Here is a 24,848-nt window from a genome sequence, read left to right as displayed (position 1 = left end):
ATGTCCCAAGATGTAAATTTAAGCAAAACATGCACGGAAATGTGTTATTACTTTAATATGGTTGAAGTGTTGCTTTTTTCCAACTTTACAGTCAATGACAACAGAAGCTGTACATAAAATCAGCATATTTTAATTGTCATAGTACTGTTTAAGTAAGCAATAACTGCTTTAGTTATCAATGTAGATTTCTGATTATGATATATTGATAATTTATTATTTACATTAAAAAATTATGTTTTCATAAAAAAGATGACTTTTGAATCGTATTTAAATTATTGTATTAAACGGTAGAAACCATATTACCTCACAAAATCCTTTGACTCAGCTGCAACGCTGTAACTTCTCGAGCGTTGAAACGTCGCCATCTTCTGGCCGGAGCAGGTAACACGTCATTTCCCACAATGCTGCTGCCGCACCAGCCCGGAAGTAAGACGTTTATTGACAATATGGCCGCTGTGCTGGGCTTGGATTTGGCGAAAACTGGAATTTGACAGCACTCACCTGGGCTGCGATAATAACCCATTTCCACCTCAGGAGTGTCCAGAACAGATGCATTTGAATGAAGGGACCCGCGGAGCCACGGGATGGTGTCAGTGAGCTGAGGAAACGGTCACAGTGTGAAACCCGTCATGTCGTTTTTCAAGAGGAAAGGTGAGGAAGCTCCCTCTTGAGTGCTGCAACGTCAACGGTAGCTAGCAGCTAAGAGAGTCCGGCTGAGGAGAGACTGGTGCCCGATAAGATGTAACCAATGTGGTCGCGGCTGCGGCCGCAAGCAAATTGACCAGTGACAGCGTGGTTGTTTGTGGAAGTGAGATTTCCCTTCCGCTGCTGCTCTCTGCAGTGACACGGTTAGCTTAGCGGTGGCCTCTCTATCCTCCCTGCCTGACCTGATGTTAGCCAGGGTGGAAATACATCCGCCACAGAGAGCTGTCAGCAGTACGTTGAGCCAATTACACCCTTCAACTTGATTATGTTTAAAAAAATAGTGCTTCTTCACGTTAAAGACTCCCAACAAGGCCCTTTACATGTGACACCCATCACTTGACACAAGTGTCGAACTGTGCTATGGCAGCTAACGTTAGCTAGCTTCACCAGAGCCAATATTATACAGCTTTAACCAGCAGGAGATATAGAAAATACACTTAACCCGTTGTATGTGAATAAGAGTTGTTGATTATCTTAAATGAAATGTGTAGTCTTCGTTAAGAAACGTTTGACCGAAAGGGATGTAACGTTAGCTAACGTCAGTCAGACTGGACAGCATCATACAACGCTAAAGAAGGGGATTAAATTGGACCTGAATGTTTGATTTCAAACCACAACATGGCCTCGCGCTATTTCAGGCTAAACCCTCATATAACGGTCACTGCATGACATAAACAGTGTGTCTTATACGTAGGGAATTGTTGCAGTAGACATTGACTGAGCTTCATTTTTGAGGCTGTAGTTACATTGTACCCACTCGTGCATCTCATATGTTGTCCACACCATTCATGTCAATGAGGGTAGAGCAGTGTGAAACCGATGTTTAACTGAAGTCTCCAGAGTCAACCTCACCGTCGACACCAGACCACCGTTGTTCATCTTCATGAGTGAGATCAGTGGGTTTTTCCTCGTCAGGCTACAGCAGTCAAAGCAGCTGACACAGCAGGTCTCCAAAATGAGGAAACATTAGAGAGAGGGCACTTCTATAGCTCTGAACCAGGATGACACTCTGTGCTTACAGGAAGTACGTGTAGTGTTTGGTGTAGGGCATGGTTGAATTGTACATGCAAAGTTTTACTGAAGTTTTGCAAAGAAGTTACAGCACTGATGAATATTAATGAGTCAGGTGGGACAGTAGATTAATCAAATTGCCACTGGTAAAGGTAATAATACAGAGTTGTCAGTGTTATCTGTAGGTTGTTGTACTTTGTTCATTTACGTTTACCTTTTATCAGTTTGGCCCACGCCATCAATCTACATAGCAAGTGCATCATTCACTGCAACACATCTCGATGCTTTGTTGTCAATGGTGCACCTTTTGAGACTGAAGTGAGTCCTCACGGTGCTTGTGCCAATGCTGTGTGTCCATTTTGCTGGCAGTACATTAGACTTACCGGTTGTTTTTGTTTATAACTTAAAAACATCCATTGCAGCAACTCATCACGGCCGCGTCTCAGCTCAGCAGAGGTTGTCGGCGCTCCTTTCTAAAGGCCTCCTCTCTCAGCTGTGACGGACATCCTCTCAGTGCCTGCCGACTCAGACTCTTGGCCGACGCGTACACACTCGCAGACGGCTCCCTCAAAAATTGTCCCCCTCTGAAAGCGCATTCGTCCCGGTACTCGCAGTCCATTCTGTAATGTCAGTGCTCGAAATTGATACCTATCCTGACCGCCCTCTGCAGCAGCAGCAGCAGCCTAATCTGAAGATATGAATGGTGAGTCACTCTGATGAGTGGTTGCCACCATGTTTGTGCACTTATTCCACTGCAGGCTACATATTTCATTTTTTTATTTGACAGTCGGCCACAGAGCTTTGGAGTGGGGCGTGCAAAATCGTTTTGCATTAGACCACAACATTTTATTTTTTATAGACAATCAGCAACTCTTAGAGGGCTTCAGCTGTGAGCTGTCAGACCGTCAGCTTCACGAGACTTTAAACTGCCGGGGACCCACCAGAGCTGAGAGACCAATCTTAGGAAGGACCCCTAATGCTGACATACAGTATGGAGGCCTCTCTTCTTGCTGTATGATTAGCAGGACTGAGAGGGCTTTCATATATCAGAACACAGCTTCCCTATTTACCTCCTCCATCTGTCCGCAGCAGCAAGGAAGCGGCTCTGCAGGAAATTGTTTGTTTGCTCCTCTAGTATATCAGTTTCCTCACTGACGTCGTTATGTAACTTGATAGTGAGTTCCAGTCTTCCCTTTACCTCCAATGAATGCCACCATGTATGTGCTGCGTGCTCGCTGGTCTCGCCCCGTGTTGTGAATGAAAACGCTGCATCCTTCTCCAGTTACATCTCGCCTCTCATCTTTCTCCCCCCCCACAGCCAAAAGCAAAGAACCCGAGAAAGCGACGGACACCAAAGCCAATAGAGGTGAGTTCATCGTCGCAGAGATGTGTTTTTTTTTTTTTTTTTTGCATGTGTAGAAAGTGAGATTAGCCCCCGTACTGAAGTGATTCAAGTGGCTCTTCGCTTCACTTGGTTTATGATGTTCGATCATTGCTTGCCATGCTGTCGCAAGGACCGACATTTTGAACCTCAAGCTACTCAGTGGAACACATGCAGCTTACATTCAAACAAGCACTGAGCGGTCTGTCTTCTCAAACCTCTCTCCTCACACCCCCCCCCCGAGGCCTCCGTGAACTAGCTGTGAGCTCTTTGGAAAGCCTTCGCTAAAAAGACCTTCTCATACAAGTCACACTGACGTCACGCATTCAGGCCGCTCAGATCTTTGCTGTCATCGTACTCCGTTTCTTCTTTGGTTGTTGTTGCCTAATGCCTGTTTTCCGTCCTCCACCCACTCAGCCTCACCCAGCCCTCACTCTCCATCGCCAGGACTGAGGAACCACCATGCCGTCCAGGACGCTGCCGGGCCCAGCCATGTGGCCATCAACGCCATCTCTGCCAACATGGACTCCTTTGCCCGCGGTCGCACCGCCATCCTCAAGAAACAGCCAAGCCACATGGAGGCTGCGCACTTTGGAGATCTTGGTAGGGAGCCCGCATCCGTGTGTCTGTATTTAGCTTTCAGTGATCACATATGAAGCCCCAACCAAACACATATGCATATGAGGTGTATTTAGTTTTTTTTTTAAAGATATTTCTATTACTGCCATATATGACAAAGTTAAAATGCTCAATGAGAATGTGTGGTTTATTTTCATGAAAACTGAAAGATTAATTGATTATCAAGATAGTTGCTGATTCCTTTCCGACGAGTCAACTGATTGACGGAGTACAACAGAAGCAATTAATCAACTTTAACACACAATAATATGAAAATGAATCAAATTAACACAACATAAGGAATTATAAACTTTGCAACGTTTGCCTCTTAGGCTCCCGTTTAACCTTGTAGGGCTAATTAGTTTTATCGTAGTAATGTGTTGCAGCTACAGAGTGTGACTCTCGCTTCACTAACACGGCCTAAACAGCAGCACACTGTCTAGTGCAAATGGAAGAAACTTCCTTCATTAGTGCTGTGTGACGCACTCGCATGACTTCATGCATTTCTTTTAAAACGCGCCCAGACATTCTTCTCCTGAGGCCGGGCGGATGTTGATCAGTAGTGCTTGTGAATTAGATTCCTGGTTGTGTACGCTACATGCCAAAAAATACGGAGGCGACCACATGATTGTCATGTTGACAGCAGCGACGAGAACCGCACGAGCAAGTTGCCCAGAGAATAGCGGAGGTGAGTCAGACGGAGGTGGGCGAACCTGTGCCGCCGCCCGGACAGCAAAACCAGAATGAAACGCATCAGTGTTTCACAGGGCTGTGGTTTAAGCACAAGAGGAGAGAGGGAGGGAGGGAGGGAGGGAGGGAGAAGGATTCAAAGAGGCAAGGTGGGTTAGTTTCACTGACAGCTTGTAGGCAGCCATGGCAGATCAAACTAGAGCTGAGACTGAAAGCCGTAGCGGCAGTGAGAACCATTACGTTGAACATGATCTCAGGATTCATCATCTCTCTATTGTTTGGGGCTGAAAAAGATCAGGGCTGATTTATATAACAGCCGTTTAGTGACGCTCAAAGATTCAGATGAGGCATTTTATGAGCCGACGCAGGTTGCTGCTTTCAGCTTTCCCTGTTAAGGTGGACTTGTCTGCGAGGTCTTAAGGAATCCGAAGAGGCTGACTGATAAGCGCCTCACACTGGGTGACACCTCTTGCAGCACTATTTTGTTTTCAAAGAGCAAACAAAACACCCCAGAAGCCTCAGTCCAACTACAGCTGATGTGCTCTGATTCATAATCCAGCAAGTGTCTGGGTTTGTATTCAATGAGCACTCTCTTGTTTATTTTGTTTTCCAGAAGTGTGTGTGTGTGTGTAGGTGTGTGTGTAGGTGTGTGTGTGTTTTGTAGTCTGGGATGGTGGATGTTACTCAAACAGACACTCAATTTGAGACATCGTAAAGTCAAATGATACGGCATTCCTACAGGAGTTTGGAGTCTGTCAAATGTTGCCATGGCTGCCACAGTTACTGCTGATCACCACACACACACACACACACACACACACACACACACACTGTGTGAATGACGGGAGGACACACAGGTGATGGAGACGTGTGATTCTGAAAAGTTTGTCCGGGTTAAATCATCTGTGAAATTGCTCAGTCCGAGGCCGCTTCTTGTCAGAGAGAGAAATTCACAAGGCTGCAAAAGCAGGAGTTTAGATTCAGCTCTCGTTCCAGCCTTCAGTCATGAGAGAGCTGAACACGGACAATTCACTTTTTTTTTTTTGTCTTATCTTTCACTTCAAGTTGCAACTCCCATCAATATCCTGCACAACTTATCTTCCTTCTATTATGAAAGTTTAAACCTGCAACTCAAAGAGAGTGTGCTGCTCAGTCAGTTATTTGAGTGGAGCGCTGCAGTGTCTATGTTTGCACTTAAAGGCAGCTCAATCCTATTTCTGATTTTTCTTGTAGCTAGAAATACACTATTGACTAAAAGAGAAGCCTCTAAAAGTGACCTGTGCTAAGTGGATTACTTAACCGTGTGTACATTTGTGCGTTCCAGGTCACTCCAGTGTGAACTATCATCAAGATGACCGCTCTCGGCTGTCTAAGACGGTGGAGCACGTCCTCCGGGACAACGTGGCGATACCCCACTACATGCATTTCATGGAACACCAGGGCGCCGACCACCTGGTCCGCTTCTGGCTGGAGGCCGAGAGCTTCCGCTCGGTCAGCTGGTCGCGGGTCCGAGCGCACAGCCTGAACTCTGTCAAACAAAGCTCTCTGGCCGAGCCCGTCCCGGCCTCCCCCGGCGGCGGCTCGGAGCTGGCCCGACGCGCACCCGATGCTCTCGCCCGGGACAGTAGCGCCGAGCGGCCGGCGGCGCAATCGGAGCGCCGGGACTCCTCCAGCGCAGAGGCCGGCCTGAGACCCGACACTCCTCGAGCGGAAACCCCCAACAGGCAGGCCCACTCCGGGACGGGGACTCCCTACAAGGTGCAGTCAATCAGCACCCTGCGAGACCTCTCTGCCCAACTCATGAAAAGTGAGTCACCTTTACACAAGTTCCTCTCTTTATGTGTTTGTACAAGATATATAAGTTTATCTTCTTTACATACTCGGTGGGGAAGTGCAATAGAAACGGAACAAATCATGATGTATATGAGGCACGAAAAAAAAGAGCAGCAGATGAAAACATCTGGGTGGAGCGAGACTGCGACCTCCAAATTCATACATGAATCCATCATAATTGTCATATCTCCATCATGTTCGCCACTTGGTTTTCCAGATCTGAGGTGTGATTGTCATCTTGTTGTGGCCTCTTTTTCTGCAACACCCAACTCCTAATAATTGCATAACAATAGTGCATTAAATAGCACTTTGAATAGACTCTGTGTTGTCTTTTGCAGATTTTAAAAGGATAGGTCGACGTTTTTCACGTTTATTTTAAAACGATACCGACATGCCCATACGTACAATATAGTTTATTGTTCATACTGGCTGAAAAGAGATCTCTGCCCTACCAGATTGTGATTCGGCTTAAGTCAAAAGGTGCACACATCAAACATTCAGAGAGTAGCTAGGTTTGATGGATTGCCCTCACGTAGCTCTCAACATGGCAACGGCTGAGCCGGCGGCTAACTGTGCAAACAGCTGTAAGTGGTGCAGAGTGGCTGCGATTAGCTAGCCAGTGGGGTGCACACACACACACACACACACACACACCAAAACGCCACTATATCTTTACATAGCAAGTAGTTTACTGCAATAGTACCTTTTTAATATGAGGATTTAGAAGTCTGAGTTAGACAAATCAGGTAGTTATCTTAAGAAGTTTGTCCTTTTAGTGTGGAATATCCTCTTGGTGCTTCCATGGACACTCTTCTCACACAGAAACATCAGTTCTATGTCTGTTGTAGCATCACTGGACGTTCAGCTATTTGTCTCTTTGTTTTTCCAGGTATAGAGAAAGATGCAGTTACAATCTTCACCAAGTACATCTCTCCGGACGCTGTGAGACCCATCCCCATCACAGAACAGATCAGAAACGACATAGTCGGTAAGACACGGACAACGGCAATAGAAAAGCACTGGTTTCAGTCACAAAAAGTCACCCTCTTAGATCATGTTTCCCCCTCTGTGTAGCTAAGATATGTGGCGAGGATGGCATGGTGGACCCAAACTGCTTTGTCATTGCACAGTCGGTAGTCTTCGCCATCTTGGAGCAACAGTAAGTCTCTGTCTATTCATTTTCCAGAAGAGTTAATACTCACACAGTGAGGTGTCGCCCGGTTCCCACATTAAGATTAAAGTTCAACTACGGCCCTTCAGTCATTTTTACCACCTAGGGGCGCCTGTATTCATTCACCACTCGCTCTTTCGCTTCCAGGTACTTTACTGAATTCCTGCGGAGCCATCATTTCTGTAAATACCAGATCGAAGTGTTGACCAGCGGCTCGGTGTTCCTGGCCGACATCTTGTTCTGTGAGTCGGCTCTCTTCTACTTCTCTGAGGTGAGCGTGCGGGCCCAGTGCTTCAGTTCAAACACACCAGTGCCATTAAACCGTTGTTTGTTCTCTTCTTGACTCCTCCTCATACACTCGTCCTCTCTTGCCTCTGCCACAAAACGGTGTCCATCAGTTATTTTATTTACCTGTTCCAGAGGGAATCTCTATCCTCACCGCAGTAGTAAACAGAGGCCACAGTAAACACAAAGCCCCTCTGTAGATGCTCCCTATACTATCGACCATCCTGTTGATACAAAAGTGACACTCCATGCACAAATAAAGTCAAAGGGTTGTCAGAGTAAACATGTATTCTCTATGTCAGCGTGTACACAGGACATACGGTTAATCTTGATCTTGTTCTGTGCAGTACATGGAAAAGGAGGAGGCGATGAATGTACTGCAGTTCTGGCTGGCGGCGGACAACTTCCAGAACCAGCTAGCGGCTAAAAAGGGCCAGTACGACGGCCAGGAGGCTCAGAACGATGCCATGATCCTCTACGACAAGTAGGTCTTCACTCTGCTTCTGTGCACTCAAACACTCCATGAAATCCTCAAGTAGGTTTAGACTCGTATAGGGAATTTCTTCTAACTTTGCTTACTTCGGTTGTTCTACCGTCCAGTATTTCCTCTACTCGGGATAGTAACCGCAAATAGCACCGATACTCTTTGGTTACTGCGGATATCTACCGATGGCTAACGCGTGAAACAAGAGCGCTATTCTCTTCCTGTTTTGGTTGCACAGTGGTTAACACACTTCCCTTTCTGCCCTAAAAATCGAGCCTTCATTTTGCCGGGAGATACCCGGTACCAGGTGGCAGACAGAACTGCGTAGTGAAAGTGAGGCTTTTTAGAGACCTGGTCTAAAAGTCGATTCTACAGACATTACATTGTGCGATCAGCATTTACTTCATAACGGTGAGTTAAAGCAAGAAAACGTCTACTGCCACTTTTAAATGATTAATATCACTCCAGTGTTTGAGTTAATCTTTTAATATATCACCCAGGTTAAATCAGTTTGTAAGTGTGTTTCACAGAGTTATGTTCCGTTGATCACTGGAAACAATCACGCCATCGTTCCTACAGGATCCCACTATGGACAAAAGATTGCAATTACATTTTATAAGTGACAAGTAATAAAGAGTCATTCAGGTGTGGTGTTTTGGTTTCGACAGCCAGAGGAGAGTTTAACACACTGACTGCATAATGATGATGATAGCTGCATTTTAATTGAACAAAGATTATTTTATTCCCGACAGGAATCACCCTCTGTTGTCTTTTTTATTAGGAAAGTAATCCCCACACCGATAATTAGCTCCCATGATTTGTGAATGCAGCATTTCAGTCAGACGGAGCTTCTCAGACATTAACGTCTTTTCTTCTCTCTCATCTCTGCTTCGGCAGCAAAACAGACTCACAAACTTTTATAATGCGCATCACATATTCGTTAAAGTTTGTTCATCAACAAATACTCATTTTACACCGAAGACATGGCTCCGTAGATGATGATGATGATGATGATGCTGGTGATGATGATGGGTGGAGTTGATAACCAGCTTCGTAGGACAACCTTAGCGGGATCGTGGTTGTTCGTTGACCATAAGAGACCCTGGGTATGTTGAACTCTCTTCGTAGTTCAGGCCCCAGGATCACAGCCGTTGGGCTCGTGTGTGTGTTTTGTGACGTCAGGGCGGAGCCTCTGCGTTATCAGCGATAGTGAAGACGGGTGTGCATCATAAGGGCCGAGTGCCACTGCTCTGTAACGCTGAGGGAGGAAGGGCACAACTGCTCTCTAGTGAACGACATTTAGCTTAACCTGGTGCACTGATTGCTGTGCACGGTATTAGAAAATTGTGGTTGAAGTAACAGAGAAATATGATTATTATTATTATATACCTTATTTTAAACTTGATTGCATTCATGTTTGTTTGTGTGAAAAAAGAATGGGTTGACACTAATTATTACTTATACATTAAAAGGGTATTTCAGTAACGTGACATCTCGTACACACTTAACCTAACAGTTGTCCCGTATTTCACATGTTATGGTTTGCTGGGCGGCTGCTCTGTTTTTTTCTTCAGTTTGTTGGTGCCTTCCCTGCCACTGTTTCATTAATATTTAGATAATATAAACATTACTTTACATTACAGTCATTTAGCAGTCTTTTATCCAAAGCGACTTACACTAAGTGTATTCAACATCGGTATTCAAGAGAACTACTAGTCACCAGAAGTCATAAGTGCATCTCCTTTGCTAAACAAGCATCTAAGAGCATAAACCAGAGCAAACGTACAGTGCTGAAACAAACAAACAATGATATTTAGATAATATTAAATATTTGAACCTTACCGGGGGACGGGCCTACAGCCTCAACTAAAGATGCAATTTTCCTCACTAAAGTTCTTGAGTTTTTACTGATTGTGTATTGATTAAAAATCAGAATGCAGGTCGTTCATCGCTCTGCTTCCTCTCCAGGTATTTCTCACTCCAGGCCACCAACCCTCTGGGCTTCGGCGACTCTGTGCGGATGGAGATCGAGTCGAACATCTGCCGAGAGGGGGGGCCGCTCCCCGACTGTTTCACCACTCCACTCCGACAGGCCTGGACCACCATGGAGAAGGTACGGTTCTCTTGTGTCCTTTTTACTCTGCAGGACATTATTAAACCGTTAATGGATTAATACATTGCCCTTTTAAAACTTTCTAGAAAAAAAAAAAGAAATCCTCAGCTTGAGCTGTTTTCTTGAGTTTAATAGGATCCTCCTAAAGGTTTTGTGTTGTAAGTCGTTGATGAATTGTCCCATTATACCGCTGACAAATGCGCCTCATGCTAATGAGAAGCGATCTGAATACTGTTGTGAGCACTCGAAGGTCAGGAACAGACCTTTTGTAACTTGTGCCTAGAAATACATCCTCGTTATTCTCTTAACAGCGAGCGTTGTGTTGCCTTTGTTCAGGTCTACATGCCGGGCTTCCTGTCTAGCAACCTTTACTACAAATACCTGAGTGACCTCATCAACTCGGTGCGGGCGGACGAGTTTGTGAATGTCAGCGCTGCAGGTCAGGGCGGGCCAGCAGACGGCGAGCGCTCAAGTTCAAATGTCGGCGACGGCTCTCAGACGCAGGTACCCCCCCCACCCCCCCACCCCCCCACCCCCCCAGACTTTAACCCACATCTTCAGCCTCTTCTCTGCTGACATTTAGACCCGCTCCGCCTCCGTTACATGAGATATTTCTGTTCATGCCGAAAGGTTGTGGTCATACCTGTCGTTTTAGACGACAACAACAACACATAAAAAGCGGTGTTCCCTGTAGTGCTGCCAAACATTCAGTTCGTGGTTTCTTTGCTCTGCAGCAAAGTGCCAAAAGGGCAGCGATCAAGATCCTGAAGAACTTTGACGAGGCGATCACGGTGGACGTGGCCAGCCTGGACCCCGAGTCCTTGTACCAGCGGCCTTACGCTGGGTGAGTCAAGCCGGCTAAATCTGTTTAAAATCATCTCTTCAACTGTGCAAATAATTGCTGTATCTTGGTCAAGTTCCCTTGTTGTCTTTTACTCTTTTTGGTTCTCTCCTTCGATCGCCCACGCTGCCGTTCACCTTTTAATGCCTGTAATCCATCTAGTGTGTTATTGACTCCCTCTTAAAGTGTTTGAAATGTCCTGTACGAAACGATTGGAGAGCGAGATCTTGAAAAGTGAAAGACAAAGCCGTCGTCTGTCTTCATCCCTCTGCTCTCCTCTGTCCGCTCAGAAGGATGACGTTTGGGAAGGTGAATGAGATGGGCCAGTTCATCAGGGAGGCCGAGCCAGAGCCGGACGTGAAGAAATCCAAAGGCAAGATGGGCTCACACTTGTCTCTCTCCTCTACCTGTTCGATTCTCTCTTGTCTCATTATTCTCTCCGAGTCTTTGCCCCTCACTCTGTCAGACTTTATCTCGTTGCTCCTCGCAGTGAAAAACATCAACTCTCCGCCCGTGAATACAAACCTCGTTTGTGGCTGCACCCATTCTCCCTGCAGCCTTCTGAAATATTTAAGCACAACCCAGCCTCCACTACTCTTACGATCCAAGAACACACAACATCTTTATTTATTATGTCCAAGTCTAGAATAGAGTACCAGACATTTGGCTCCATTATAAGTAGGCCAACGCCCTGAATGCTTCAACGTGTCAGGAGTCGCTCACCTTGAGTTGTTTGTTCAGTTTCTTTGCTCCGATTAAGATCCTGAGGTTTACGTGCTCACCGATGCGGTCCCCCTTTTGTCTCACTCAGCCTTCCCTCTCCTCTCATTTAGGTTCCATATTTTCTCAAGCCATGAAGAAATGGGTGCAAGGCAACTCAGACGAGGTGAGTCCACAAGGTATTCGTGAATGATTCAGGGGTGTGAGGCGCGTAGCGAGGCTCTATGTACGTATTATTTCAGTAAAAGTCTGGTTAACGCTGTTGTTGTTTTTTATTTCTTTTGTGCCGTTTCTCTCGGCATCAAGGCCCAGGAGGAGATGGCGTGGCAGATAGCCAAGATGATCGTCAACGACGTCGTCCACCAGTCGAATCACGACAGCCCCGGCAAGGCCACCAAGGTACAGAACCTCCCTCGGTAGCTTCCTTCCTGCGCGGCGATGTGCGGAGTGACTGCAGATCGGCTCTAAATGTTCTCTTTTTCTCCGTCTGCAGTTATGACCCCGCTGAGGAACCAGAGGACTGTCGCTCCCCGCGGACGCCGGTCCAGCCCCAGACAGACTGTACAACAGGGTTCACCCCACAATGGACCTGCATCGCTCTGAGAACGAACAAGGCGTTTTATCACCCCCCCCCACCCCCACCCCTCCCCCCGTGGTTGTTGAGGTATTGGACTAATGGGGGTGAAAAGTACTCCATCTATCCAATCCTCCAACTCCATAACACTACAAAGTTACACGTGTAGTCGACCAAAGGTAAAGCGGATCAGTCGAGAAGAAGTCACTCCTGAAGAGAGGAAGCGTTACAGCACACACTGGAAGAAGCAGCACGTCGGTGTGGAGAGGACCTACGGAGGACGTGACAAAGACTGCATTACCCTCACTCCCTCATGACACGCCTCCTTTTTAAAACCATTCCTTGTTTTGTTTTTTTAAGATGAAGTTCTTAAGTTAGGGTCAGCCACGTAAGGCCCAAAGCGGCTGAAAGTCAGCGTTGCACAGTTTTCGGCTCACGCTTCTTCCCTCAACCCGCCCGGAGTAGTGTGTTGCCCTCTGTTCACTGGCGTGAGCTGCCCTAACCCGTGGCTGTTTATTTTCCGTACTGTAGACGATTTTTGGAAATGTGACAATGAAATGGAAGAACAGACGACTCGGTCCTCGGACTGGCTGGCCTCCTATATGAACTTCCCTGCACCTTTTACAGAGCGTAGAAGAAGAAATACTCCCCATATGAACTGAAGTGCTCCAGTTGTGTCGGAAAACTCCAAACTCCATGTGCTAAATGTAGATTTCTGGTTTACCCCATATATTAATGTTAGTCCTTTTTTATTGTAATCGCAGGTTGTTTTTTTTTAAATGCATCTCTGAAACAAACGTCAGTGATGACCGGACTGTTCTACTGGAAAGTGTGCTCAGTGAATAAAACCATTTTTAAAAAATAATTATTTCTTTAGAGCTTTACCAAGATGTGGAAAAGAACCAGAAAAGACTCTTGGTACTATGTACCACTAATGTTTTCTGACATGTATGTATGTATGTATGTATGTGTACTTAATCTATAATATATTTAAATTGTGTTTGATTTAAATACATATATTATGAAATGTTTGTCTGTCTTCTTTTTCGTTCTATTTCAGTGTTTGTATATTTATGAAGTTAGAGCCTACTGTTTTGGTTATTTTGATACAGTCTTATGTTTACAGGGACATTTATTTATTTTAAAATCATTTTCAGAACAGTTGAATTGTGGGAGAAGTCACAACAGCTTAAGGGTGAACTATTATCACCTCTGACCAGCTGGGGGCAGTGTTGGCTGCGTTGAAATGTTGGGGTAAAACAGAAAAGAAGGACATTGATGACACGGAATATTATTTCTGACATAACAATAATGCTCCGTCTTCTCTTATAAAGGTCCAGAAAAATCCACAAATTGTGAAGTACAGTTCATCCTTAAGGGCACAGAAGTCACCTTCAGTACAGTAGAACGCGTTTAAAATGTTGTAGTTTCGTTTTACTGTGCGAAATATAATGAAAGTGCAGAAATATCAGCTTTGCAAGGACCTAAACATTGTTGAATTCGATAACATTGTGTGTATTTCACAGTCAAAATTAGCCTACTGCTAAAGCTAATTGGTGGTGTTCATATTTTACACACAAATTAGCACAATAGCAATATGCTCTGTCACCGCGTTTAGCTAAATGTTGCTTGAAACCCCACGAGCTTTAGACTGAAAGCTACCTGCACTGCACGTGCAGGGGCAACGCCCACCTCAATACGAACGGGCACTCCCTATCCTGAGCTCTGATTGGCTGAGATGCTGTTACACTAAGTGACTGACCCAGACAGCGCAACAATGAAAACAGTAACCACTTCTTCTGTACATGTCGATGCTGAGAAGAATCTGTTTTGCAGAGTACAACAATTCATTCAGATTAAAAAACGTTAAATGAAAAAGTTATTTTTCTGTTTTTATTAAAACGGTGTCTCTCGCGGTCTTAATAAACGCCGTATCAAAGCGCATAATGAGAGCAAGGTGCATTTGGACAAGTACCTGCGACTAGACGCCTAGTCTAGGCAACCTGTCAGGTTGAAGAAGAGATGTGCAAAACACCGGAAAAGTGAGTATTTCCCTTCAGAATAAAAGTACATTTTGTTCTAAACGGCCTTCCTGCCACAGACCTCGAGTAGAAAACAATTCCTGCCAATCAACGTTATCTACCAGAAAACGTCTTAATCTACTTTTACAAAAGTACAACTTGCTTTTGTTGGCACTGTTGATCGAGTATGTAGTAGTTACGTCCATCTCCATGATACATTGTGAAAGAGACGTGTGGCCTAAAAGAGGCATAATGATAACATATACATGGTACTCCAGCAATTTAGTATGGCAAGTCAATACAGTTGGAGGACTCACGAGAGACACATTAAAATATAAACGATATGACCTAACCTTTCAGATTCAGATCAACTTTATTATCTAATAATTTGATGACATCCTCAGAAGTATTTTGTCAGACTTTTAAAAAGCTCCTTCAGAGCAACAGCACACAGATTAGGTCTGAGAAGTAGCCTCCTCATCATGGCGAGGTAACTAACAGTTGTAAAAAACGGTGTCGTGGCCTTTTAGTTGTTATTATATAAAACGTAAGTAGTCCTCGTTTTTGCTGTAAGGGCTCTACGATAGAGCACTGCCTCAAACCTTGTTTCGCGCCTTCGCTCCGAATTTTATTTTGAAAAAGAAATACCACCAGGAAGTAGTCATTTTAACCTTCTCGAGCTTGACGTTGTCCAGACGCACTCTTTTCTGAAACGCAAAGTGCGCTGCTGTCCGTCTTAAGGCAGAGCATCACAAGTACCGCTCACACTGAGGAGACCTGCGGCTCCGGGACATGTTCGTGTCCGTGGGGGGTTTTCATTCAACTGCTCCTCCACCTGCACCGGTATGACAACCGCGCATACAGTTTTGGGTGTGACAATAATCTCGCGCGCGCATGTGTGAGTGCTTCAGATTTGGTCTTTTTTTTTAATCCAGGCTGAGTGGAGACGCGGATGACTTGACTTTTTTTTTTTATTGTATCACCACCACTCCTCCTGCTGATGTGTTCTGGACGTTTCATTAGTGGTTTGTCTGTCCAGACCAGATGTTCTGGACACACACACTCACACACACACGCCGCTGCGGATGTCCAGTGATTTCTTTGCTGATGTAGTGCTGCTCAGGGGCTGAAGTTGAAGTCCTGCTCTTGAAGGCGTTGCGCTCCAAATGCATTCGCTCCTGGCCCGGGAGAAGAAAGAAGAAGAAGCCGGGTTCGGGATCGATCTGGGTCTGTCTCCGGGCTTTCTGCCCCAAGCTGCCACCATGTTCAGCTGCGTGGGCTGCTTCTGGGTGCTCCTCTCCTCCGCTCTGGTCGCCGTGTGCAGTTTCAGCTTCATATCCCCTGCCTGGATTGTTAAGGACCAGCTGAGGAACAACAACAACAACCACCAACACAACCAGCACCACCAGCACCACCACAACAACAAGGACTCCGTGAGCTTCGGCTTGCTGTGGCACTGCTCGGAGTCTCTGGATCACATGTACCGCTGCTACACCTTCGGGGGACTGGGCAAATTCGCAGAGATCCCCTCCAGCTCCTGGCAGGTAGGTGACCGTGCATGGACGAGAGCGCGTGGGGCATCACGTGGGGGGGGGGAAGCAAGAGGGGCACTGCGAGAACGAGTGGGGAGCAGGGCAGCAGTCTTTGAGGAGCAAAGATGAATCAATCTGAGAAAATCACCCATCCTTCAAAATCATATTCATGTCTCATTGCTGCCCCTGAATCAAAAACAATTACACCTGATTAAAGAATTTTTTTTTTATCCAACCTGTTGATTCTTGCATCCATAACTAGTCATTTATCATTTAAAGTTCAACTTTAAATGATACATTTAAAGTTGGACTTTAAAGTCAACTTCAAATGACTTGTTAAGATGTAAATATCACAATATCCACTCGTCCATCAGCTGTTGTCTCATGCATCCACAGTGGTTTCAGTTGATTTTCCAGATGTTCTGAGAAGCCCACAGTGTTCACCTCAGTGTCAGGGGTCACTGACCCCTCTTAGTCAAACTGAGCCCCGGTGTGCTGATGTGCGAATCTCTCCGCTCGTGGTGCGAAACAAGCCGTGCAAGTCCATCCAGCAACAAATGTTCCCTCACGAATGGGAGCGTTTGATGGTGAACGTTCGATCACGCCGGTGGGCAGATGTGGATCTGTGTCTCGAACTTATGGCAAGTTTGTGGATGTTGTTCGATCAAAAAACAAGTTAGGAGACTTAGTCTCTGTTGTTCATGCAAGCTGTGTGGGATGAGTCCCATTCATTCATTTCTACGGGCAGGTTTGGACTGCCAGCATTGCCCCCCCCCCCACACAATCACACAAACACACACCTAAAAATACTGCTATGCTATACCAGCCACCTCTGGAGTTATGATTTATGCATGAAGGGGAATTAGCATTTGAAAGGGAGATATTAATAAGTGGCTGCCAGTGTGATTGTCGCGCGAGTGAGCGAACACGGAGCAGGTTGTGTGTCATCGACGACATCCGCGTCCTCCGCTGAGCTGGAGTGTGTCGAAGCCTCGCGTGGCTTAAAGTCGGGACTCATTTAGTCGGGGAGTCAATTAGTGGCTCCCGTTATGAGCTTTTCTTCCCCAGTCCGTTAGTGAGTGCTGGGAGGGGGGAGGAGGGGGGGGGGGGGGGGGGGGTTGCTGGCGGTTGAACCCGAGCACACGATCCGGCTCGCACAGCCGTTAATAAAGGTGAAGGGGCCATTAGGTTTTCATCAGAGCCACTTTATTACTCCACCACTCCTCACTGATGTGCACGTCGTGCTGACGCCCTCCATTTTCCGACTTGTCAACAACAAATTTGCATGCAGAGACGCGAACCTGCACGACAAGATTGTACACACACACACACACACACACACACACACACACACACACACACACACACACACACACACACACACACACACAAACGTACCTCAGCAGCCATTATTCCCGCTCTGTGTTTGTGTTCTAAGAAGACAACTGTGCATTGAGCTTCGTGGCAGAGTGGGAGAGAGTACTCTTGGCTCACTCTGGAAAGACAAGCTGAGCCCGGCAGGATGCTGTGCGAGTGAACCAGAGGAGGACGAGGACAGGACAGGGGCAGGAGGAAGAGGAAGAGGAGGAGGAGGAGGAGGAGGAGGAGGCTCCCTGAAAGGCTGGCCTACTTGAGATGTACTTTCTCTGGGCTCCTGTCAAAAAGCTTTTTGCTTGGACCGCGCTGCCGTCCAGTGCTGCTGGCGCTCAGGAGCCCAGTGCTGCGAGGGTTGTCGCCAGGCTGGCAGGGCATCCATTTAGACACACACACACACACACACACACACACACACACACACACAGACAAACCTCTCTCTGATGTAAAAGAGGTCGGCAAACAAACACAGGCTTATGTCGCGTTGTGTGAAGGACGGTCGAGATGGGAAAGATTCCCATGTTCACGACATGAGACAATGTAGGGATGTTCCGATATCAGATATCCGACTCAAATATCTGGGGCGGGTATCGGTGACAATGTGGCCGATTTATTCAGTTCAGTTCCATACACATTATACACAGGCATTTTAATTGCTTTTTGGGATTTGATCAATTAGTTGCTGCATTAAAAAGGGGACTACTGACGAGAATGTACGTCATCTGATGAGTCATGATTGCAGTTTGTTTTCTGACATCACTTTTGTTAATTAATTAATTAATACTTTTCCTTATTTTCTTCTCTTGATAAAGTGTGTTGAAAGGTGGGGGGGTGAAGGGTGGTGGGACTTGTTTTATACGGTTGATGCCATGTTCGCTGTTGGACGGCTGAAGAACATCTCATTTTAACACTCAGAAATAAAGCATGCGGCATGCATATTGGTGTGACTTTCCAGGCTCTGTTCAGAGGAACAGTGTGTTTATGGGGATCTATTGGCAGAGGTGCAATATAATAATATTAAGTATGTTTTATTAAGTGGATAATCACCTGAAAATATGAATATGTGTTTTTGTTTCCTTAGAATAAGCCATTTATCTTCAAACAGAGTTTCTACAGTAGCCCAGAATGGACAAACCAAACGCTGGTTCTAAATGGGGCCATTTGCGTTTTTGCGTCGGCCGCCATAGTTCTCCTACACGCTTGGCACACAGAGAAGTTTCAGTCGGTTGCAATCTGCAACCTCACCGCTAGATGACGCCAAATCCTACACACTGCACCTTTAAGACGAACATTCTGAACTTTCAGATATACACTCACCGGCCACTTTATTAGGTACACCTGCTAGTACCGGGTTGGACCCCTTTTGCCTTCAGAACTGCCTTCATTCTAGTATAGATTCAACAAGGTGTTGGAAACATTCCTCAGAGATTTTGGTCCATATTGACATGATCATGCATTTGCTGCAGATTTGTCGGCTGCACATCCATGATGCAAATCTACCGTTCCACCACATGTGGAGGCCATTGGAGTACAGTGAACTCATTGTCATGTACAAGAAACCAGTTTGAGATGATTTGAGCATTGTGACATGCTGCATTATCCTGCTGGAAGTAGCCATCAGAAGATGGGTACACTGTGGTCATAAAGGGATGGACATGGTCAGCAACAATACTACTAAACAATGCTCAATTGGTACTAAGGGGCCCAAAGTGTGCCAAGAAAATATCCCCCACACCATTACACCACCAGCAGCCTGAACCGTTGATACAAGGCAGGATGGAACCACGCTTTCATGTTGTTTACGTCAAATTCTGACGTTTCAACGTTTCTAACGTTTTTCCAATCTTGTAGTGTCCAATGTTGGTGAGTCTGTGTGAATTGTAGCCTCAGTTTCCTGTTGTTAGCTGACAGCAGTGGCACCCGGTGTGGTCTTCTGCTGCTGTAGCCCGTCTGCTGCAAGTTTCCACGCGTTGTGCGTTCAGAGATGGTATTCTGCACACCTTGGTTGTAACGAGTGGTTATTTGAGTTACTGTTGCCTTTCTATCATCTCGACCCACTCTGCCCATTCTTCTCTAACATCAACAAGGCATTTTTTCGTCCACACAACTGCCGCTCACTGGATATTTTCTCTTTTTTGGACCATTCTCTGTTAACCCTAGCGATGGTTGTGTGTGAAAATCCCAGTAGATCAGCGGTTTTTGAAATACTCAGTCCAGCCCGTGTGGCACCAACAACCATGCCACATTCAAAGTCATTTAAATCCCCTTTCTTCCCCATTCTGATGCTCGCTTTGAACCTCAGCAAGTCGTCTTCACCACGTCTAGATGCCTAAATGTATTGAGTTGCTGCCATGTGATTGGCTGATTAGCTATTTGTGTTAACAAGCAATTGAACAGGTGTGCCTAATAAAGTGGCCAGTGAGTGTATATAGCCGTAATCAGGACTTGGATGTTAGCGAGAAAATGGTCTGTACCGTAACTTAACCCAGTGGCGGGCCGTGCACTTTATACCTGGGCCTTCACTGCTGAAATACCACCTTATAACCACATGATGGCGCTACAGCTACGGTTATTATTCATTTCTTGGGCTGTAACTATATAACGTTACGTATTCGTATTAAACCGTTCGGTACGAGGCTTACAAACCGAACAATACGTTTGAGTAATACTAGTGCATTTGGAAAATGCAGAAGCTTAAATTGTAGGAAATATAATGTTTTCTGCGCTCACTAGGAGACAGCGGTCTGTGTGACCTCTGAACCGGAACAAAAACAGCTGGGGCCCCGCAAGTGTGCTGGGAGGCTAGGCTAACTAGCTTAACGGAAAAACAACAGCAGCAACACGCATTCTGCTACACACTCAAGGGCCATTTAGATATTAGATGTAAAAAAGCGATCCAGTTGACTTACCAAATGCTGATCACATCCTCTTTCCTTTGTTGACAAAGAGTTTAATCCCACGGTTAAATCCCAACTCACAAATCCGTTTATCTTCCAATTTCAGCCATTGAGTGTTAAAAAACAAAGCTAGGTAAAAAAAAAATAATCTACACCAAGCAAAATGCAAAAAATATCATAATTTCATTCATATCTTTCAATTTGAACTCTTACTACTCCGACTAAGCCTCTGCTGTAAGTTTTGTTTCACAATTGTCACGTGCTCGCCCACTGACCAATCACAGCACACGCTGCACCTCACTGCAGAGCTGCACCTGCAAACTGAGCTGCACGTAATGCTGACGTGCTTATAGGCCAGCTAGCAGCTCTGGCACGTCAAAGAACACGCCCAACATGTCAAACTAAAGATCTGATCGGTTGAACACTATGACAATCAACAATATCGTCCCCATTCACTTAACCTGCACATGGAGGCACTGGTGAGTCTGCAGGCCTCGGGCCTCTCTTCTTACTAGAGACACAGAGGTGAAATCTGATTGGATAAAAGCTCTACTTAAAACAAGCTGCACTGGAAGTAGAGCAACTGAGGAACACAGTAGCTGTGCAATGAGAAAATAAGATAATGGGAAAAATATTTTTATAAATTATGATACATGTAGTGTATTTAAGAAAAAATATGAAATTATAAAATAGCTATAACTTTGTGATTCTGATTAGGCCAGCAGAGAAGGCTTTGCAGGCCCTGACGGCCCGCCACTGACTGAACCCATGATCCATAAAATGCGTTTATCATCGCAGCACCCATTCAACTTCTTCCCACAGCAAAGCTTTTGAAAACCAGTTTCTTCTCCATAAATTATTCCTTGTGTTACTTCTTCGTGTTTCTGCTCGGTCGCCTGATTTTTTTCATCGGAGTGGATGCAGAGTGTAGCGGTGGTGCGCGAGTGTTTGTGTACACCTGCGCACGAGCGAGCGGAAGCGTGAAAGTTGCCCGGTCGAACGTGTCAGTGGAAGAGCTGCTGCTAGGTAAAGTGTGAAGGTGGAGGAGGAGGAGGAGGAGGTCGGCCTGCCAGAAAACATTTTCACCTTAACTTGTTAACAGCTTATGTGCTTCCAACTGCTTCGCAGCGCTAAACACTGGAGTTGGATTAGCTTGGCCTCTGTGGTGACCAGCCAACAGCAGAGTGTGTGTGTGTGTGTGTGTGTGTACACAGGAGGTGGCGTTTGCCGGCTCTGTGGCGCCACGTGCTTCGGGCTTCTCACGCATTACGTCGGCCGCTGAATGTCAAGGTTGTCTTGTAAGCCCAAACGAGCCGTGGCCGAGCTTCCTCCTCATCTCTTGTCCGCCCACGCTGAAAATGGCAGCCGGATGAGGCTGCGGGAGGGTAAAAAAAAAAAGGGGGACGTGATTGGCTTCCGCTGAAATCCTCTGACACATGCGAGACAAAACAATCGGCCCATGTTGTCCTCCTGGCGCACCAAGAAGATGAATTACAGACGTTAGCGGAGATGTTTCACCGAGCCTAATTACCAGCTACCTATGACGAACACTTACTGGTGCATAAACCCTGCTAGACGCTCTTAAATGTCATTTCACCACCCAGTGAGCCACAGCCAGTTTTAAGTAGATGGATAACTCATTTAATGGAAATCACTTCTTTTGTCTTGCTGCTGCTCAGCGTTGGTCTCGGCCCTCCTTCATTAATGTCAATAGTTTTAACAGGAGAACGGATGTTCATTCACTTGAAAATCTATTTCAATTTGTTGTAAACAGTAAAATGATTTGAAAGCCAGGATGTCGTTTTTATGACTTCTTTAGCTAGAGAAATATTCTACAGGTAGTATATATTAAGTAACTATATTCAATGCTTGTGTTGCAGCGTAGAGCAGGTAACGGAGTATTAAAGTCTCTGAGCACCCACACAGGTGTTTTCAGTTACTCCGGCTGATTGGACCTCTCCAGGACTGTGTGAGCGTTTATCATACAGACTGTAATTGATTGACATCTTGTTAGGGCGGGACGAATGGAATCCTTTTTTTTTTTTTCATTTTTATCGTTGTTATTGGTGGAAACTTGTGAGCTCGTACATTTCCAATCTTAGCTCCGCCCACCTTTAACCTTTAACAGAAATCTAATCAGCCTGAAGACCTGAACCACCTGTGTGGCTGTTCGGAGGCATAAAGAGAGAATAGAGTTACGTGATTAAAACACTGTTCCATCATTTAATCTATTGTTAGAAGGGTGTTGCAAGTATTTTTATCTTGTAAGTCAAGACGAGGGTTCAAAGAAAACAGTAATAACCCGGGGGGGGGGGGGGGGGGGGGGGGGGGGGGGCTTGTTTTTCATAAAATGAAACATACCTCACCTCACCAGCCCAATCATTTGTTGTAAAGTCCCTTAAAGGGGAACTCCACTGATTTTACACTTCAAAGTCTGTTTATAGGTCTTGGGGAGTGTTACTGCATATGTGGGGGGAAAGAAGTAGTATGAAGCCTGTTGTGTCTCCAGAGGGAGCTCAAGGAAATCTGATAAATTCAGCGTCGGTGTGGCCTGAAGACTACAAGTCTGAAAAATGAAAACACGAGCGTGTGTAGATAGAAAGGAGTGAGTTTACCGGATCTCTCATCATACAGACCCTCAAAATAAGGTAGTTTGAAGTCATCCAACAGTATTCAAGAAAGTCAACATTACTTCACATATTTTGAAGGAGCTACATTGAATTTCTAACCAAATAGATTGGAAAACATTATGTTGACCTTTTACTGACATTGATTCAAGTCAGAATCATCGGTCAACTCAAAACATGCTCTCCTTCAGTGGCAGTCTAAGTGCTGCAACGATGTACTATTCTACCGATAACCGATTAATCATTATGAGATTAAAATGATAGTTTCTGGTTGTCTTTTATGATAGTCCAGAAAATAGGTTTGGGTCTTGGACATTTCAAGACGTTGCCTTGGTGTTTCGGAAGACATTTTTCGATTCGACTTTTCGACGTGTTATAAACCAAATGACCAATTGTTTAACTGAGAAAAAAATCGTCAGATTTAATAATAAAGAAAATAATAATTAGCTGGAGCCCTAGACTCAAATAGGCCGCGCCGAGAGGAGACAAGTTGTTGCGGAAACCCTGAAAAGAGCGAACGTGCTGCTGATGAATCTTCCTCTAGAACCACATGTGACTCGCGTCCTCCCAAGCAGAACACGGCGGCGTGCACTTGGCGGACAGCAGGTTCAGGCAGAGACTCGCCAGAGTGCTGCCTAATAACACAATGATGGACAAGGTCTGGCCTCTCTCTCTCTCTGAGCAACATGAGAGAGAACTGAAGGAGTCTGCGCTCTTAGCTGGCCGCGGGGGCCAGAAGGTCCTACGACACACACACACACACACACACACACACACACATTCCCAAGGGAGTCAATGCATTCCTTGCCACTTGCTGACAAATACGCCGGCTCAACGGACGAGCAGAGGGCTGTGAAACCTCCAGTGAACAGAAAGCTGTCATTTCGTCCTTGATGCAGGCTGGAGCTGCTCCTTCAGATTTACTGTGGCAGCTCTCTCTCTCTCTCTCTCTCTCTCTCTCTCTCTCTCTCTCTCTCTCTCTCTCTCTCTCCTTTAATGCTAATGGTGGAACCTTCTGCGGTGAAAGCCATTTGTGTGGAAGTGTGTCTGCCCGTTATAGATGATGATGTGAGGTCTAATGCGCATGTTGTGTTCCTGCTTCCCCGTCCCCCCCGTCCCCCCCCCCACCAGTGGGGAGTCCACTTGCACGAGAGACAAAAGGCGGACTCGTCTGGCTGCTTTTTCCCGCTGACCTCATTCTGTTTGGAGCCTCGTGTACAGCGCTTTACACGGAGACACGTTCACTACACACGCATGTATGATAACACACAAACACACACGTACCTCTTATGCACAGCGGGAAGAAAAGAGGCAGAGTGATGCAGATGCACACACACACAAACACACACACCTACACACACACACACACAGACACACATTCTCTCACCCATCAGAGTGCCAAAAGAGACGTCGTACAGTAGCTGTCCATGTCAGCGCTGATGCAGTAATTAGGGGTTCAGGGAGGGATTGCAGAGGGACATTAGACCAGAGGAGAAAGAAGTAGACCCAGTGAGTTTATTTAATAAAAAAGTCCTTTGTTACCTCTCCAAAAGCGCCACATTATCAATGCTCAAACAAGGCCGTATCTGCTCAAAACCAGCACACCGCCCCCGTGCACGAGCACAAAGCAGCCTCCATCGCACTCTGCGATAAACTGAGCCGATATCAGCCGATATCATAAAAAACAATTCCACCTGTAATGCTGCGGCCACCGCCTCCAGTCCATTGCCCCCCCCCACCGCTCGGCTCTCCCCTGACCTTTAACCCGGCCTCTTGTTGTCCGCGCACTTGCCCGTGAACAGAGAGCGGGAGAAAAGAGCAGAGGGCGCAGCGCATATGAGAGGAGAGAACGGTGGGGGGGGGTCAAGAGTCGTGTTTTACTACCATCCTCTCCCGCCAAGCTGGTTTTTTTCAGGTGGCTGGTTTAGAGCAGAGCTACACAGCATATACAGTAACCACTGCCCTAAGGAG

At 45.9% G+C, this 24,848-nt stretch overlaps 2 protein-coding genes across 2 annotated transcripts in view; both read left to right on the top strand.

Annotated features, from left to right (window-relative positions):
• The first annotated feature begins 447 nt into the window (after nt 1–447).
• akap10 (A kinase (PRKA) anchor protein 10) lies at nt 448–13,457 on the top strand. Its single transcript, XM_079172170.1, has 15 exons — nt 448–651; nt 3,035–3,082; nt 3,515–3,700; nt 5,730–6,212; nt 7,128–7,226; nt 7,313–7,397; nt 7,557–7,680; nt 8,042–8,178; nt 10,147–10,291; nt 10,628–10,795; nt 11,026–11,135; nt 11,423–11,505; nt 11,966–12,018; nt 12,159–12,251; nt 12,346–13,457. Exons 1-15 carry the CDS (start codon nt 630–632, stop codon nt 12,349–12,351), a joined length of 1,842 nt encoding a protein of 613 aa, XP_079028296.1. The 5' UTR covers nt 448–629; the 3' UTR covers nt 12,352–13,457.
• A 2,156-nt stretch (nt 13,458–15,613) lies between these two features.
• Nucleotides 15,614–24,848, top strand: part of lhfpl7 (LHFPL tetraspan subfamily member 7) — a gene marked incomplete at both ends in the record, with an annotated part of 89,708 nt that continues 80,473 nt past the window's right edge. Inside the window, one exon of the mRNA XM_079171558.1 lies at nt 15,614–15,991. Within this exon, the coding sequence (XP_079027684.1) occupies nt 15,614–15,991 (378 nt within the window). The remainder of the gene's footprint in view (nt 15,992–24,848) is intronic.

Source organism: Pholis gunnellus (assembly GCF_910591455.1).
Source record: "Pholis gunnellus genome assembly, chromosome: 13".
NCBI classification, from domain to species: Eukaryota; Metazoa; Chordata; class Actinopteri; order Perciformes; family Pholidae; genus Pholis; species Pholis gunnellus.
This window is presented reverse-complemented; position numbering and strand designations above follow the sequence as displayed.

Excerpts from the sequence above, each read along its gene's own strand:
- akap10 (XM_079172170.1), top strand. The coding sequence starts at position 630 with ATGTCGTTTTTCAAGAGGAAAG. Across the intron at positions 6,213-7,127 it reads CTCTGCCCAACTCATGAAAA|GTATAGAGAAAGATGCAGTT; the intron begins GTGAGTCACCTT and ends TTGTTTTTCCAG. Across the intron at positions 7,681-8,041 it reads CTCTCTTCTACTTCTCTGAG|TACATGGAAAAGGAGGAGGC; the intron begins GTGAGCGTGCGG and ends TGTTCTGTGCAG.